The following is a 16,960-nucleotide window of genomic DNA, read 5'->3' on the forward strand; positions in this document are numbered from 1 at the left end:
CGTATCTTCAAAATGACAAAACAAAAAGCAAATCATTGAAAAGTCCACCGCACTGAATTTGCATCAAAATAATGTCAGTGGCGACGTGGCATGCCTCCGGGTCGCCTTTACTTGGCAGGGGCTCCAACTGGCTCGAAGTGCGATTTGGAGCGAATGGCCAGGGCAAATTCTGAGTTGGATACCATATGCAATTCAGCGACCCTCGCACACATTGCCTTTTGAATGTGTGATGCGTTATCTTGAGTCGATGGGCAAGCCAGACAATTGAAACCATGCACAGTGTTTTGATTGTCCATCTTTGCGCTCGGCTCATTGTATTGGTGAACTGTTGTATAGCATGTCATTAATAACCATTCTCATTGTTTTAAGCTAATTTGAACAATTCCCATTGTTTTTTTTTATACATTCATTAGTGTAACCACTGTTCATCTATCCACGTGCGAATATCAACTACGATCATGAAAGGAAGGTCTTTCCTCCTTCTCACATGTGTCCTCGGTGAGTTCTTTGGCTTAGCCATCTTCCTCAAAGGATTTTTCCCCTTGAAGGCTGCTATTCCTGGACATGCAACTTTCAAGAACCTCCCCAGTGTTCCATCAGCTGCAAGCGACAGCTGGAAGCGAAAGGACTACGACAGCGAGAGCTTTGGGGAGGACTTCCTCCAGGCTGCTGTGGACTTAAACGAAGATGGAGGGAATACGAATGTTGAGTTGGCGCCACCGATCAGTCCCTCATTTGGCAAAGTGGTGATAATGCTCATCGATGGGTTGAGATCTGATTTTGTCCTGGGAGAGAGAGGTCCAGACTTGATGCCATTCACCAGAGGGTTGATTGATAGAGGAGAGACAAAGAGTTTCGTCGCCGAGGCCCATGTTCCAACTGTGACCATGCCCAGGATAAAGGTATGCACAATGACAGCATATGGAAATTAAAATCCTCATTGTCAAAATATAAAATACATGTAGATACCTTGACCAAAATACAAGTAATTTTCTCCCAAGGATTTTGGGGCCCATATTCAAAAGCTAGAATGAACATGAATTCCTTTCTTTAAACTTGAAGATATGTACAGAAAAATGTTTATTTTACAATACCAGGGTGTGTAACTCAGATACTGCAAAATTTCAAAGTAATGAATGCTTCAGTCTAATGGTTGCTTCATAAAATTTTTGAAATTCAATTTCATTGTTGCAAAAATATTGAATGGGCCATTTTGTTATTTTTTCAAACATTTTTGCAGGTACATGTACACTATAAATGGAGCATCCATTTGCCATTTGGCTAATTGCCTAACCTACACTCTGCAGCATTATCACTTTATTCCTTAGGGTCTAACAACTGGAACTGTACCTGGGTTTATTGACTTTGTGATCAATCTGGATTCTAAAGCTCTACAGGAGGACAATATCATCCTTCAGATGTACCTAAGTCAGAAGAGAATCCATCTTTATGGTGACGATACATGGATGAGAATGTTCCCGGGACACTTTCACAAGACGGACGGAACAACGTCTTTCTTTGTTACTGATTACACTGAGGTAAGCATGGAGAGATCGAATCAGTGAAGTTTGAAATATGGAATGAAATTGAAATACATGTACATATAGGTATAGGCTAGTAGACATGTGGATGAGAATGTTGCAACTTGCAAGGACACTTTCACGAGTCTTTCCTCGTTACTGATATCACTTAGGTAAGCATGGAGAAATTGAATTAACAAAACAATGTTTGATTTTGGAATGAAAATGAAATACATGTAGGTACATTCAAAGTAGTGGAGATCGTGCATGGGGTTTAAAAGTTCTACCAATATGAATTCGGAAGGAAAACATTATTTTGAAGATTTTAGATGCTTGTCTTATATGTATTGACCATTTTTACTACACCATTTTGAATGTAATGATTTTCTTTTCTTTCAGTATTTCTGGCTAAATCACATAGATTCTTTTAGAATGGGTAGGATGCTTTCTTTGATAGAGATTATGTATTTTTTTATCTCCAAAGGTAGACAATAATGTGACCCGCAATGTGGAGCCTGCCCTCAAGAGTTCAGATTGGGATACTATCATCCTTCACTACCTTGGTCTGGATCACATTGGTCATCTGGGTGGACCTTACAGTCCTCTGGTCAAACCAAAGCTACAAGAGATGGACAACATCCTTAAGATGATCCATCAAACTTTGCTCAAGCAGGTGAGATGCCAGTCTTTTTAATTTTGAATTTAATGAAATAATTTCAAGTTGAATAGTTACAACCTGTTTGATTTTTAAAGGAATTCAAATCCCCTCAGCAGGAAAATAATCCATATTATGCTGCACACTCACCCAGTTGAGGTAAATAGGCACTAGGCAGGAATTGAAAATAATAATAATAATAGTCAGTTCTTGTATACCGCATAACACATTATAAATAACGTCTCTATGTGCTTCCAAAGGACTTGGATATTGTTACCCTAGCTTTAGCCCCGCAGCCTTTTACAGCACGGTGGCATTTCAACTCACTTCACCTGGGTTGAGTGCAGCACAATGTGGATGAATTTCTTGAAGGAAACTACGCCATGGCTGGGATTTGAACCCACGACCCTCTGTTTCAAAGTCCGGAGACTAATCCACTGGGCCACAACGCTCCACGATTCCTTAAATTTTTCTGATTCCTTAAATCGTAGAGTGTGTAACATCTGCTTCAGCCAACATAATTATACTCCATTCTTGAAGATCATTTAGAGATTTTTGATCAAATTGTTAGGGGCTTTGTATTCATATACAGTTGTTATTATAATTCATTATTATTTGGTATGTGTAACTTCTATTTCTCTCCACATAATTTCTGACAGGATGTTGATAATTCCTTGCCCTCGTTGCTTGTCCTCTGCGGTGACCATGGGATGAGTGAAGCAGGTAGCCATGGAGGAGCATCAAAGGGAGAAGTTTTGACTCCCCTGGTCTTCATCAGCTCGGCCTACTCTGGAGGCAAAGGTATGTTGTACATTGATTAATATGATAGCATCACAAATTAAAACTAGCACATCAATGATGTGGAGCTCATCCGGCATCTCGCAACAAAATTTAACACAACTTTTAATTTCAGCTCAGTTGACACTGTAGTGAATTATATTGGTGACATAAATTGAGGAAACAGAGGCAAAGGTTCATTATATATCAGTTGTTGAAATTAAAAAATCAGTCAAAATAGACCGGTAGCCTACCTGGAAATAAAACCAAATGAAGAATAGGCAAGATGGCAATTACCAAATGGCAGGGTTGAGCTCAATTACATTCCAAATACATTCCTAATTACATTCCAGAGATGACCCAGCTACTTACCAGCTTCTAATTAACATTACAATAACCTGCTTAAGCTAGCTATTGACCAGATTATAATCAACTGGACAATAACTTTCATTGGGCTAGCTTAAGCAGGTTATTGTAATGTTAAATAGAAGCTGGTAAGTAGTTGGATTATCTCTGGAATGTAAATTTTAGGAATGTATTTGGAATGTGATTGAGCTCAACCCTGCCATAGTAAATTAACAGAAATACATTGAAGTTGAACGAGGATTAGACCATGTGGGATGAGACGAATCGGAAAGTAGAGTAAGTCGGTGTAGACCAATGGGCAATTTACTATTCTCTCCTACTTCAGGTCTGCAAGTAACTGACCTAGATGTCCAGCAGATTGACTTGGCCCCGACCCTCTCCCTGCTCCTTGGCCATCCTATCCCCCAGAACAGTCTTGGTTGTGCCATACCACAGGTCCTCAATGGTAGCCTGACCATGCGTGAACAGCTGAGGGCGCTACAGATCAATGGATACCAGCTCATGGCCGTGCATCACAAGAATGCAGGCAAAAGTGATGAAGGTTAGAGGAAAGGAAGGGGAACAGAGACAAATTTTATTCAATCATTTTGAATGAAACCTTGAGAAAGTTCTTTTGGCAATAATTAGACCTACCGATTTGTCTGGAGGGGGGGGGTTAAATTCTCATTTCATTATTTTAGGAATCTTTTCAATACTGTGTTGAGATATTCATGAGAAAAGATATTGTCGTTTTTCCTCTGTTCCAAGAATATGAGTTTTCTGTGTGCTTTTTATGCCTATTTTATTTTAAAATTGATACTAGGATGTTTGAGTAGTAAATGATATTAGTCATTAATTGATAATATGCTGCAAATATTGTAAATTGCCTGAAAGTGATTGTCTGTATATTGATTTTTATATCTCTTGTTTAAAATTATAATTTGATATTCAAATATATATCTAGCAGTTGTGACCCATCGCAGAAACAGTTGCAATAAGCAATTGCAACAAACATCAAACCCAACTTGATTTTCAACCAATCAAATGTGTGTATTTCAGACTTACAATTGATTTTTAAAAATCGCTTTTAATTGCAACTCTTTCTGCAACAGGCCCCTAATGAATTAATTGTAATATTGTTCAAGGGCCAGTAACACAAAGGTTAGCAATTAATCGCTAAATGAAATTGCCTATCAAGATCATTGTTGCTCAGTAGACTGACCAGGAACCAATCAGAATTGTTTCAAATTTGCGATCAATCGCTAACCTTTGTCCTACGGGACCTAGGTTTTTACTCTAGACTAGATATAATTCAACCTTTTAGTTGCCATATTCATTACTTAAACTCATTTAAATTCATATGCAGATGCCAGACTGAAGCTAATGCAGGCAGTGAGACTCCACAGTAGGTGGCTGAATACAGAGACATCTCTCTCTTCTCAGAGTCAACTGACCCTAGGCGAGAGAGCTGTGGAGCAGTATGTAGTTGCCCTGCATACCATGAGAGATAGGATCACCAGCTCACTGTCTCAGTATGACATGCATGCCATGGCTTCAGGGATTCTGCTACTCTGGATGGTAAGATTGGTGATCATTTTTTTTAGGGGGATATGGCTAGCATGGAATAAAACTTGAAATAAGAGATACCATTCTATGATATTTGGGTATACTTTCCCTGGTATTTTTCTTTCTACTGTCTATTGTCCAAGGTTGTGGATTCATAGATGTCCGCTCTCTGTTCTCTCTTTCTCACCCTCTCTCAGCCATCTCCCTTTTCTCACTATTTCTCTCAACCTTTCCTCTTTTCTCTCCTTAAGTCTCTCACAATCTTATACATTCTACCCTCAGATCTTCCATGTCCACAGTGTAATATCATCTGCCCACCTGACTTTTATCCCTATTGTGATGGTGTCCTTTCATCTAGCAAATTTAGCCAAATTTTTTCTAACAGCAGATATAATCTTTATGCCTTCAACTCTACCTTTGTACCTCATTTTGTGTTATTAGTCAGGTTCAGAAGCAAACCAGACAAATAGTGTGAAATTGCCTTACCTGGGTTAACCACAATCTATACACTCCCTATTTGTATCATCTTTTCAGGTCTTCTTTCTGCTTGTTCTTGAGACGGTTAGCTCCCAGGCCAATCGACCCAGCTCTCATCTCACAAATGCAACGGCAGCTATCCTTGTCTGTTGCCTGGCAACCAGTGTCTTCCAGATCGGGATGTGTAGTGGTCTCGGAGGAGAGAACCGAGACGTCCTCTGCTCTGGATCGAGCACATCTCTGGTCCTTTTCATCCTTTATGTACTGATCTGTGGTTTCTGCTTGATGGTGTTTGTGTCAACACCTGCACATGTCTATATCCACCTTCAAGAAACATTTAAGGTAAGCCTATTTTTGATGTGCAGTCAAAATTAGATGTGGTTTCACAAAGAACAATATTACTTAGGCCAGTTGCATGTATTTAGATTACAATTCATGAAACCCTGCCATCAATGCTATTTCCATCAAAGTTGTATTTTAATACAACAATTGTTAAAACAATTTCCTTCAAACAAAGCTACTGTAGTAACATTGCTCATCCGTCATATTGTGTGTTTCCTAATACTTACGCCTCCACCGTTCATTATCCTGAGATGCTTTTTGGTTGACCTCTTTTTCCTGAGGCAAACAAGATACCAGGGGCCTCGTGTAAGAATTCAGTGATTAAAGAAATATATTACTAAAAGACGAATAAAAGATGAAAGATCCCAGTGTTAACTTTATTTTGAAATTGATATTGTACTGATTTAAAAATCAAGTTGAAGCAACTTTGCTGTAACATGGCTTTACTATCTCCTTCTTTCTCTTTAGAACCCCGCATTATCCATCACAGAAGGGAGCCTGATAGCAGGCAGTATTCTCCACACCTACAGCCTTGCCTCCAGCAGTTTTGTTGAAGAAGAGCACCAGACATGGTACTTCAACACTATGACCCTAATGCTTGGTGTTTGTTTGTCCTGCTGTGCAGCCTGTAACCTGAGACTAAGTTGCATTGCCTTCCTGTGTACGTGTCTAATGAGGGTGCTGAGAGCATGGAATCAGACCGGTGTGGAGTGGGTCAATATTCCTGACATAGGAGACTGGTTTGTTAGGTAAGATGAGATGGCTGTATTAGCAGTTAAACCTGGCAATTCTCAAATTGGCAAGAATCCTAACGAGGATATTAAAAAAAATGTAGAGCTGTGCGGATGTGGAGAGTTTCTATAATATGAAGGTATAAAACCTTGAGAACACTTGCTTTTGCTGTCAATTGCTTGTGGTCAAATGGTAGCTGTAGGTAAAAGTTCAACATAGCTCTACGTTGCTTACTTGAAATGGAACTGGTTCAAATCCTGCTCTTAATTGCTAACAATAAAACAATCTTATCAGTGATAAATTGATAACGGCATTTATTATGTAAAGATTGGACCAGACAATAGAGAATTTTGACAATAAAAACAAGAAACTTGACTAAATATTCACTTGGTCAGGCTGATTTAACGAGGACTTCGCATGATAACAAGTTTTGGAGAGCAATTACCATATACAAAATTGTTTCAAGGACTTTAGGGGGAATTTTTGCACTCTTTGACTGGTTTTAGGATGAAGTTGTGCATCCTTTTGATAAATTCTTTTGTCTTAAAAACCCAAGAGTATTGATTGTTCTTCTTTCAGACCAGAAAATAAACCATACCTATCAGCTCTGCTACCAATGTGCCTGATTATCATCTACATCACTATGGTCTTAGACAGGAGAAAGCAGCTACCATTCATGATTGCATCTTTCTTTGGGACACTACTCTATAGGAATGCTACCGGTGCCACCGTCTTGCCTATCACAATCCCATCATCTCCAAAGTAAGCAAATGTCCCTATTCTATAATGCAGATTAAGTTGCAAAAGTATCTGTTATTGCCCATTTCATTAAGAAAGCTAAATATTACCACATTACTAAAACTAATTTCATCCTCTATTGACTTGGTCTTATTGCTGTTTTGTCTGGTTTAACCCTAAAAGAGCCGGGTTATTTGGACCCATCTCACAGCCGAGGGGGGTGATTCCCCCCCCAAGATCTCGGCCGTCGATCGCATGAGCACCGCGAAAATTTGCACAGTGGTAGTGTGCGATGAAATCTACAAGGCTGTATGAATAATTTTTCTGAAAAAAAAAGATTTTTTAAAAATGAATTAATTATGCTAATTTATGCATGAAATAAAACATTTGCTCTAATTAACTTATTATGGCCCCCAAATTGCTCATTTTTTATTCACAGACTCTTTGTAGGATTCTGATCCAATGCACATAAAAAAATTTGCGTGAGACTTGAAAGTATAAAGTCAGCGAGCGGTGCGGTCAAAAAATTTCGCGCAGCGGATTATTCGTGAAAAATGTCCCCCCCCCCCCCCCCCCCGGGGCCTTTTAGGGTTAATACCCATTTCTCATTGAGTCTAATTCCCGATTGGACTAATTTCCACTTTGCTTTATTAGTTCATCCAACCATATAGACCGAATTGGATATTAGACAAAATGGATGTAGCCTAATTTGAAATAAGACGACATCGTAAAATAGGTTAAATGGCAATTAGACCAAATACTGGGATTTGACCATAAAATGAGACCAAACGGAATTCAGACAGCGTGTGTGTAGACCAAGTGGCAATTTACCTCATTTTGCACTCTGTTCTTATCAGAGGAATCCTTGAGGCGTGGTTCACCTACGCCACCATCATCGCCTCCCTCCTGGCTACAACCTTCAAGTGCTTCCGTGCCTTCCGAGCCAGTCCATCCCCTCTCGTCCTGGACAGCCCCAGGGAAAGCGGGACTGCATCAGCCCACTATCATCACCCCAGAGGAGTCCTTCACATCATCCTGGAAGACATCCACTCTGCATTGCTCATGCTTGTCACCCTCATCCTCAGGCCTCACAACAGTGCAGTGGTTGCTATCTTGGTGATGCTCCAGTACTGTCTCCATAGGCATCTGTTGCCATGGTTACAGTGGAAGGTGTGGGTCTTGACCCTGGTCCATGTCTGGATGGGGCAAGCTGCCTTTTATGCTCAGGTATGTGATTTACTTCAATTTTTGGTCTCGCTTGTCAATTGCAATCATTGTATGTGCACTTTCTGAATTACAGTTCAATTTTTTCGTACTAGTTTAATAAGATCGTTGTTTTAGCTTTCAGATACTCAATCACAAACTATTTGAGATACATGTTCAAGGGGCATTGTTTTTTTAAGAATGATAAAACATTACAGAGAGAGTGCATGCTCTGAATATTTTTTTAATCTGGAAATTCACTTTTTTTTCACAATTATTTATGAAAAAAAGAGAAAAGATTTATGTTCACTGATTGGTCTCTTATGTATTATAAGAATGGAATGTCATGACATCATACAACATGATGTACATCGTTAAACCTTTGCCACTGCTATATATATACAATCTTGGTATATCTTGATTTATATTTTTTCCCATAGGGTAATTCAAACAATGCAGCAAGTATGGATATATCAGCTGGTTATGTTGGTTTGGATGGGTATAACCTTGTTTTGGCTGGATCCCTTACATTCATCTCAACTTACGCTGGCCCATTGCTCTGGTTTACCAAGCTTGCAGACTATCTCTCTACGCATCACATACAAAGGTCAGTGATGTTTGGATGCAAGAAAGTACAAAATTCATGTGGGCATTTCCATGATATCTTGATGATTAATGCATGACGTTGAACTCGTGTTGTCGACTAATCTCTCGGCTTTTTGTTGCAGGCTCCAGTTGATATCAAGAGGTGTAGTCCTCTCAAATGACCATTGCCCAGGAAATTCTTAAAGTAAAGTAAATATCTGTGAAATAATTAATATTGGATAAGTTGTAATGTACAAAAATAGGCTAAATACTTTGAAAAATCACACTCCTTTCAATAAACAAAATTGTTTCCTGTTTCCCTATCCCCTTCAATGTATTTTCATTCTCTATCTTGGCTTTCTTCATTTTGTTCAGGTTTGCCAATGCTGTTGAGGAGTCCTGCTACACATTAGTTCTTAGCCGTGGTCTTCCCGTCGCTGCTTATACCGTCCTTGCTACCATTCAACGATACCATCTCTTCGTCTGGAGCGTATTCTCTCCCAAGCTTCTCTACGATGGGGTCCACACAAGTTTGATATGCGGTCTGATCCTTCTGGCTTTAACTTTCGGCTGGATCTCCGATAAGCTAGGAGTATCAAGGCGCTATAAAGAGGATCTTTATTCCAGATAACGTAGTCGGTCAGAATATTCTATTTATTTATCATTCCAGAAGATTTATTATTAAGAGTATACCTGCTTTTTTGTATATTTTGAAAGTTTAGTACAATTCGGTGCTTGTTTTGTTTCTTTTCTTCTAATTTGATTGGCCTGTGCAGTCAAATATTTATGAATGCAATTATAGTGCATGGTGTGAAAAAGAAATAACGTTTTTCAAGATTTATAATTGCAATATGAAAGATAACGTATGTGTATATTTTGTAAGTTTAGTACAATTTGGTGCTTGCGTTGCTTCATTCCATATATTTCAATGGCATTCGCAGTCAGCTGTTTATGAATAATTGTATTGCGTGAATAAGAACCCTTCATTCTACAGAATATAGACTAAACATTCTCATTTTTTGTTGCGCTGATATTCTTGAATCAATTGTGCAATATATTATGGCAATGGAGGAAAATTTCATTATTCAAAATTGTAGAAAAGTTAGATGGGAATATATTCCTGGTCTGGCAATGTCGGAGGCATATATTTCCATTTTCTAGTTAATATGTTAGTAGACTTGCTAATTTGGGTTATTTGTGTAATGATAAAGGAATCATTTTGATTATTCAATTAATTTTATTTACTTCCAAGTAAAATCATACAGTGATCGTCATAGGGCCCCATCTTAACAGTCATTTTCTTTGACTGACTTCTCTCGGCAAAATTTTGGTAATTTTTGTTACCCTTCCTGTTGACATTATGATCATGCTGAGATATTGTTGGATTACAGAGCCGTTAATTCAACGTAATATCGCTCTCGGGCAACCTGGCATGATTGTTACACTCCAGCCAAGTACAATTTTGTTTTATTTTATACAATTTTAGTGACAATATGATTGAACAATTTTTCTCAATAAAATATGATTTCTAGGTCTGAAGATTAAATAGAAAGTTATTTTTTTTAAATTTATACAAGGATTCACAGCGAAATCTAAAGAGATTTGCCACAAAGGAACATTAGGCAAGATTCAGACAAAAACAACAAACAACATGAGTTGTTTGTGGTGAAGTTGCATGATGCTTATCGTAAAATGAAGCCAAATTACTGATGTTATTACGCCCTGTCCTGGCTGATCATGAGAAATAGAGTCGCTTCCTCGCTTTAAATAATTCCTGCACATTGTTCTTTCACTTTTTTTCTTCTGCTCTATCTTTATCCGTCAAATTGTCAATTACCATCATATGCAAAAGTTTAAACCCACCCCTCCAAAATGCAATAACTAAATTTAGAGAGTTAAACATGTTTTATCTCGCAGACAGATTTTTATTTCCTATGCTTAATCTTTGAATCACACTGACGTTGTTTCCATGACTTGAAACGTTAATAGTCATGTATTTAGTGCGTCCTTCTATGTTTCTGATGATCTCCTGAATGTCACGTGGCATGATGCAGATGAGAGACGGACAGTATTCCACAGAGATTTCTTTCTCCCAGACCTATTTAATGGTTTCCTCCAGTGCCTTTGCCATTGATGGCAGTCTGTCTGGGTGATAAGGTGACATGACATTTGCCCGGTGACTATTGCTCCAGGCTTTATTTTGTCTAAGATATAGGGTTGGGGTTAGGGTTGCAATAGGCAGGCCTCTACAAATTTTGTTTTCATCACTTGCCCAACAGAATGCAATCCTACCCAAAACAGGAGACTAAAATAGGTAAATGACTGACAGAATGAATGAAGTTACTGACCTATAACAAAACTTCAAATCCGGGCAGAGAGACAGGTCTGCAGATTTCAGGACATGCTCTTCTGGAGATTGATCCTGCAGCTCTAACTCCAGCAGATTGAGAGCACTGGCTGGAGAATGCCCACTCCTGTAAAACTCTTCAAGCTTCTCGCAGGTCTCAGAGCTCACATCCCTGAATTTGAGTGCTGCAGGGATGGAGATGGCATGATTGTGCACCCACCTGAGGTTGACAAGTGTTCGGTGTGTTTCCAAATGGAGATCTGAGTTTCTGTGATGAGAATGGGGTAGACTAATTAAGATGTGATAATTGAATATTCTTAAAGTTCCCCAAAATATATATATATATATATATATGTCACATGTTTGCCAGTGAGGAATTTGAGACCATTTGATCTACGAAAAGTGTATAAACTGATATAAAAACATGGCGTGTAAAGTAGTCCATATAATCGCGTACATGAATATTGACATAATTGCTATCTGCATAATTTCTACATATTGACAATAGTGTAATCCAAACTTCTGAGCTCATACCTGCTTTTCCTCCCACTTGATGCCTCTACCCTCCTGATGGAGATGGTGAGTTTGGCATAGCAACCTGTGTCCTTGCTGTGTTGAGATGTTCCTTCTTTAGCTTTCCTTTGCTGGCCATGATGACATCTGTAAATCTTCTGCAACCCGTGTCCTTGCTGTGCCGAGATGTTCCTTCTTTAGCTTTCCTTTGCTGGCCATGATGACATCTGTAAATCTTTTGCAACCCATGTCCTTGCTGTGCCGAGATGTTCCTTCTTTAGCTTTCCTTTGCTGGCCATGATGACATCTGTAAATCTTTTGCAACCCATGTCCTTGCTGTGCCGAGATGTTCCTTCTTTAGCTTTCCTTTGCTGGCCATGATGACATCTGTAAATCTTTTGCAACCCGTGTCCTTGCTGTGCCGAGATGTTCCTTCTTTAGCTTTCCTTTGCTGGCCATGATGACATCTGTAAATCTTTTGCAACCCGTGTCCTTGCTGTGTTGAGATGTTCCTTCTTTTGCTTTCCTTTGCTGGCCATGATGACATCTGTAAATCTTCTGCAACCCGTGTCCTTGCTGTGCCGAGATGTTCCTTCTTTAGCTTTCCTTTGCTGGCCATGATGACATCTGTAAATCTTCTGCAACCCATGTCCTTGCTGTGCCGAGATGTTCCTTCTTTAGCTTTCCTTTGCTGGCCATGATGACATCTGTAAATCTTCTGCAACCCATGTCCTTGCTGTGCCGAGATGTTCCTTCTTTAGCTTTCCTTTGCTGGCCATGATGACATCTGTAAATCTTTTGCAACCCATGTCCTTGCTGTGCCGAGATGTTCCTTCTTTAGCTCTCCTTTGCTGGCCATGATGACATCTGTAAATCTTCTGCAACCCATGTCCTTGCTGTGCCGAGATGTTCCTTCTTTAGCTTTCCTTTGCTGGCCATGATGACATCTGTAAATCTTCTGCAACCCATGTCCTTGCTGTGCCGAGATGTTCCTTCTTTAGCTTTCCTTTGCTGGCCATGATGACATCTGTAAATCTTTTGCAACCCATGTCCTTGCTGTGCCGAGATGTTCCTTCTTTAGCTCTCCTTTGCTGGCCATGATGACATCTGTAAATCTTCTGCAACCCATGTCCTTGCTGTGCCGAGATGTTCCTTCTTTAGCTTTCCTTTGCTGGCCATGATGACATCTGTAAATCTTCTGCAACCCATGTCCTTGCTGTGCCGAGATGTTCCTTCTTTAGCTTTCCTTTGCTGGCCATGATGACATCTGTAAATCTTCTGCAACCCATGTCCTTGCTGTGCCGAGATGTTCCTTCTTTAGCTTTCCTTTGCTGGCCATGATGACATCTGTAAATCTTTTGCAACCCGTATCCTTGCTGATCTGAGATGTTCCTTCTTTAGCTTTCCTTTGCTGGCCATGATGACATCTGTAAATCTTTTGCAACCTGTGTCCTTGCTGTGCCGAGATGTTCCTTCTTTAGCTTTCCTTTGCTGGCCATGATGACATCTGTGAATCTTCTGTTATCAGTATAAATAAAGCATACTACAGGAAATCAAACATTAAAGATGCATGTCATGCTTGGGGTAGTCCTCAACTCGGGTTGAAACTATTCTAGAATCAAAGTAAACTACGCAAGGATGCTTCTGTGAAAATTTGGTGGTCAAAAGTTGAAACGACTTTCATCTGCATGCCTTGTGAGAGACTTATCTGTTGTGTAGGGTTTCATGGAATGCATTATCGGGTTCAAGAGAAACAAAAAATGCTACTATGTCCATGCTTGATTCGAGGTAAATCCTTCCAGAGGTAAATCCTTCCAGCCAGGAGATACACTCTAGCTGGTGTATCCAGTGAATATATCTTTCAACAAGTTTGGTTTTAAAGAGGCCTTTTTTTATTCTCCCAATCATGTTACTGCCCTTTAAATACATTGATCCACTTCATAATAAGATTGCAATAAATTAGAGCTATTTTCAACATCAAAATTTATCAGTATTCGGTCACTCGTTGAGCTAACATCCGCTTTTTCTTCCTATTAATTTCACCAGTACCAGCTTGAAGTTGAACAGACAATCACTGCACAAATAAAATTTACGATCAGTCCCTGATCTGACCTTAAACCAAGGGTTATCTTTAACAAATTCAGCCTTTACTCCAGCGCTAAGTTTTGACAGTGGATGAAAGCTCGAAGAACTTCTACCGGCAGCAGCAGTGCCAGTACTGGTACCCAAGAGTTCCGGGGAGGCAGACCTACAAGGCTCTGTACTAGTCCCGGTGGTGGTGGCTGCCAATGTCGAGTGTGAAAGATCGCAACACTTCTTATCCTGTATAAATTTCCCTGTCAATGATCTCTTCATACTAAGTTCGACTGCAAGAAGAAGTGGGCAAACACGAGCTGGCCAGGTTCTTATTTCACTAGGCTTTAAATTCGAAAAGGCGTATTTACAGCTACAAAATATCAATATAAATCTGAAAATCCGGTAGTTTTGAATTCGTAAACGAGGCGAATGGCAATTGCGTATGTACACACTGCTGCCACGGGTACAGGTACGTATACTTAACACACATTACACACGCGACACACACATACGATCGGTTGCTGCGGAGTATAGTGGCACAAAGGCTGAATGCGAAGACTAACGTACCGTTAATAGAAATTTTGCTTGCTTTTTTTCATCATAAACGTGTCTTCTTTCTTGAATAGCATCTAAGCACCACGGTGGCAAATTTTTTTATTCGGAATATAGACGAGAAATCAAATTTTCTTTAACAACTTTGAAAATAAAAATCCGCCTTTTTTTATATGAATATTTTACTGAGGGTATGTCAGAAAACCCCATTCACTTTGTACAGGCAAGCTCTTCGGTGGGATCGTTGGAGATGACGTCATGCAACGATTGATCCCTGTTATTCGAGAAAATGTCACTCCCTCAAAACCGGGAGTGCGCCTGACTGTCTGTTGTGGGTGTGACATGCAGTCCCCTCCCTCTCGGTTTCAGGCCACAAAATATCAATCATCTCAACAAAATGCTCACATTGAAAGAAATATCTAACTCCTAATTGTGATAAGTAATATCAAAAGATTGATTGGGGTACAATTGTATAGCCATACAATGTTTCCATGCATGATTATTCTTTTAAAATAGTGGATTACATCGAGACCATTATACTACCTTGGCAGCACACATCTTCCTGCCATCGGGCAAGTTCTCATGACCTGCCAAGTAGTCTTAGAAGACAGTTGGAAATCAGTACGGTCAAATTCTGTTTGATTTGGCGCCTCATAAGCATGACGCGGATACTACTAATCAAGCACTACAGGGATAATATTATGATATGCTGTTAATTTCTTCTGGTATTGTTATTTCGAAAAGAACAAAACAAAGTAAGGAGAAAAAAGGAGCACAGGGCTTGTTCATTCATCAGTAAGAGTCTTAAAATATGTCTGTAAAACTCCAATATGATACAATTCCTTGTATACATTTTGAATTGAAATCAATTGGAACATTTCCCTACCCTGATGACTAGAAAGAAAATTGGACGTGTTCATCCAAACTTTCAATCGAGCGATAAAAGAAACCCAAGTATAAACCATACACCCTTTACATTCTTACCATAACGCTCTTGCCTGATATATCAAAAGTAATAGAAAAGGCAAACCATTCATACTCCTGTCCTTTCTTTGCAGAAGATCGCTGTTATGCACGGGCCAGTTTGGTTTCAGACCAAATCCCTCGTGTGGAACGGTCCTTAATTCTTTATATGATAGATGAATGGTGTCGCAACATTGACAATATTAAATTTAAATAATTGAATGGACTAATCTCTCTTGATTTGCGTCTAGTATTCGACACTGTGAACCATAAACATTTAGATATAACTTGGTTATGTATGGGACTCGGAAAGGGAGGCGCCAAGTGTCATTGCAAGGTTTTATGTGAAAACATCCAAGGTATCACCAAGCCAGCCATCCGTTATCTTGCTTGCCATGGTGGTGTTAAGCACATGAGTGGTCTCATTTACGAGGAGACAAGTGGTGTCCTCAAGGTTTTCCTCGAGAATGTCATCCGTGATGCTGTCACCTACTGCGAGCGTGACAAGAGGAAGACCGTCTCCTCCATGGACGTCCTCTAGGCCCTGAAGAGGCAGGGACTTCCCCTCTATGGATTCAGAGGTTAAGAAATTATTTATGTTCTAACCCTAACCCATCTCCCTATTCCTTCTGTCCTCCAAAGTGGTCTCATCTACGAGGAGAGCCATGGTGTCCTCAAGGTTTTCTTTGAGAATGTCATCCGTGATGCCGTCACCTACTGCGAGCATGACTAGAAGAAGACCGTCACGGCCATGGACGTCGTCTACTCCCCGAAGAGGCAAGGACTTACCCTCTACAGACTTGGAGGTTAAGAAGTTATTTATCTTCTCACCTATCAACATAATCGGCTCTTTTCGCACCCACCAAATATTCAAGAAAGAAACCATTTGAATTGTCTCTTATTTTTGTTCAAATATTTATTTTTGTTCAAATATGAAAACGGAATGTGTGAGCCCCTGTGAGAGCTGAGAGGTAGGAATTAAAATAACTCGGGTTTAATGAGCACTTTGATCACACCATAACAAAGGCTTACCAATTATTGTCTTTAAAATTCGTAAGACATTTTGTTTTTTTATTCCAACTTTCTCTGTAGGCCTTCAACAGGTTTCTAATAAGATCGTTTTTTTTGTTTGAATTCCATTCTCAAGAACAAGAAATGTTGCATAGTTATTATTCGTTCCAATAATCATTATTTTGGCAGTGAAGCGTACGGATGCGGAGACAGATTCTAAACGCCTGTGCCGTAAAAAAACCTGGTTACCCACAATACGTTGATCTATATTTGTGAGTCAAAACGTCTACTTGACGCCTTGTGACACGTTTCACTCTGTATCATTAACTTATTTTGATGAATAGTAAGAGCAAGAAACAAACACATGAGGACACAAAGATGACTGTTTTAACTCTCACTTTCTGTGTGCATGGCTCTCCCACAGCGAAAACATGATGCGTCCTTGGACCTCTGACCCTGCTGATTTCGACCACTCCTCGGCTCCCGAACTTTGTTAACCGTTTCACGGATGTCAGGCCAACAGTCGTCGCTGGATCCTGTCATCATTCACCCCACACA

The 16,960-nt window shown here is 39.7% G+C and overlaps 2 protein-coding genes across 2 annotated transcripts; one reads left to right on the plus strand and one right to left on the minus strand.

Moving 5' to 3' along the window:
* Nucleotides 1-384: 384 nt before the first annotated feature.
* LOC129271089 (GPI ethanolamine phosphate transferase 2-like) lies at nucleotides 385-10,691 on the plus strand. Its single transcript, XM_054908447.2, has 12 exons — nucleotides 385-902; nucleotides 1,329-1,538; nucleotides 2,005-2,193; nucleotides 2,835-2,976; nucleotides 3,644-3,859; nucleotides 4,664-4,875; nucleotides 5,398-5,682; nucleotides 6,151-6,431; nucleotides 6,994-7,176; nucleotides 8,010-8,379; nucleotides 8,796-8,962; nucleotides 9,316-10,691. Exons 1-12 carry the CDS (start codon nucleotides 459-461, stop codon nucleotides 9,569-9,571), a joined length of 2,955 nt encoding a protein of 984 aa, XP_054764422.2. The 5' UTR covers nucleotides 385-458; the 3' UTR covers nucleotides 9,572-10,691.
* On the minus strand, nucleotides 9,702-16,232 carry LOC135156043 (uncharacterized). Its single transcript, XM_064107070.1, has 7 exons — nucleotides 16,004-16,232; nucleotides 15,758-15,958; nucleotides 15,413-15,426; nucleotides 14,985-15,099; nucleotides 14,834-14,847; nucleotides 11,822-11,958; nucleotides 9,702-11,555 (listed from the first exon to the last, which is right to left on the minus strand). The coding sequence occupies exons 1-7, from the start codon at nucleotides 16,230-16,232 to the stop codon at nucleotides 11,246-11,248; spliced, it is 1,020 nt and encodes a 339-aa protein (XP_063963140.1). The 3' UTR covers nucleotides 9,702-11,245.
* Nucleotides 16,233-16,960: the final 728 nt, after the last annotated feature.

This window comes from Lytechinus pictus, chromosome 11 (assembly GCF_037042905.1).
Source record: "Lytechinus pictus isolate F3 Inbred chromosome 11, Lp3.0, whole genome shotgun sequence".
Lineage (NCBI taxonomy): Eukaryota > Metazoa > Echinodermata > Echinoidea > Temnopleuroida > Toxopneustidae > Lytechinus > Lytechinus pictus.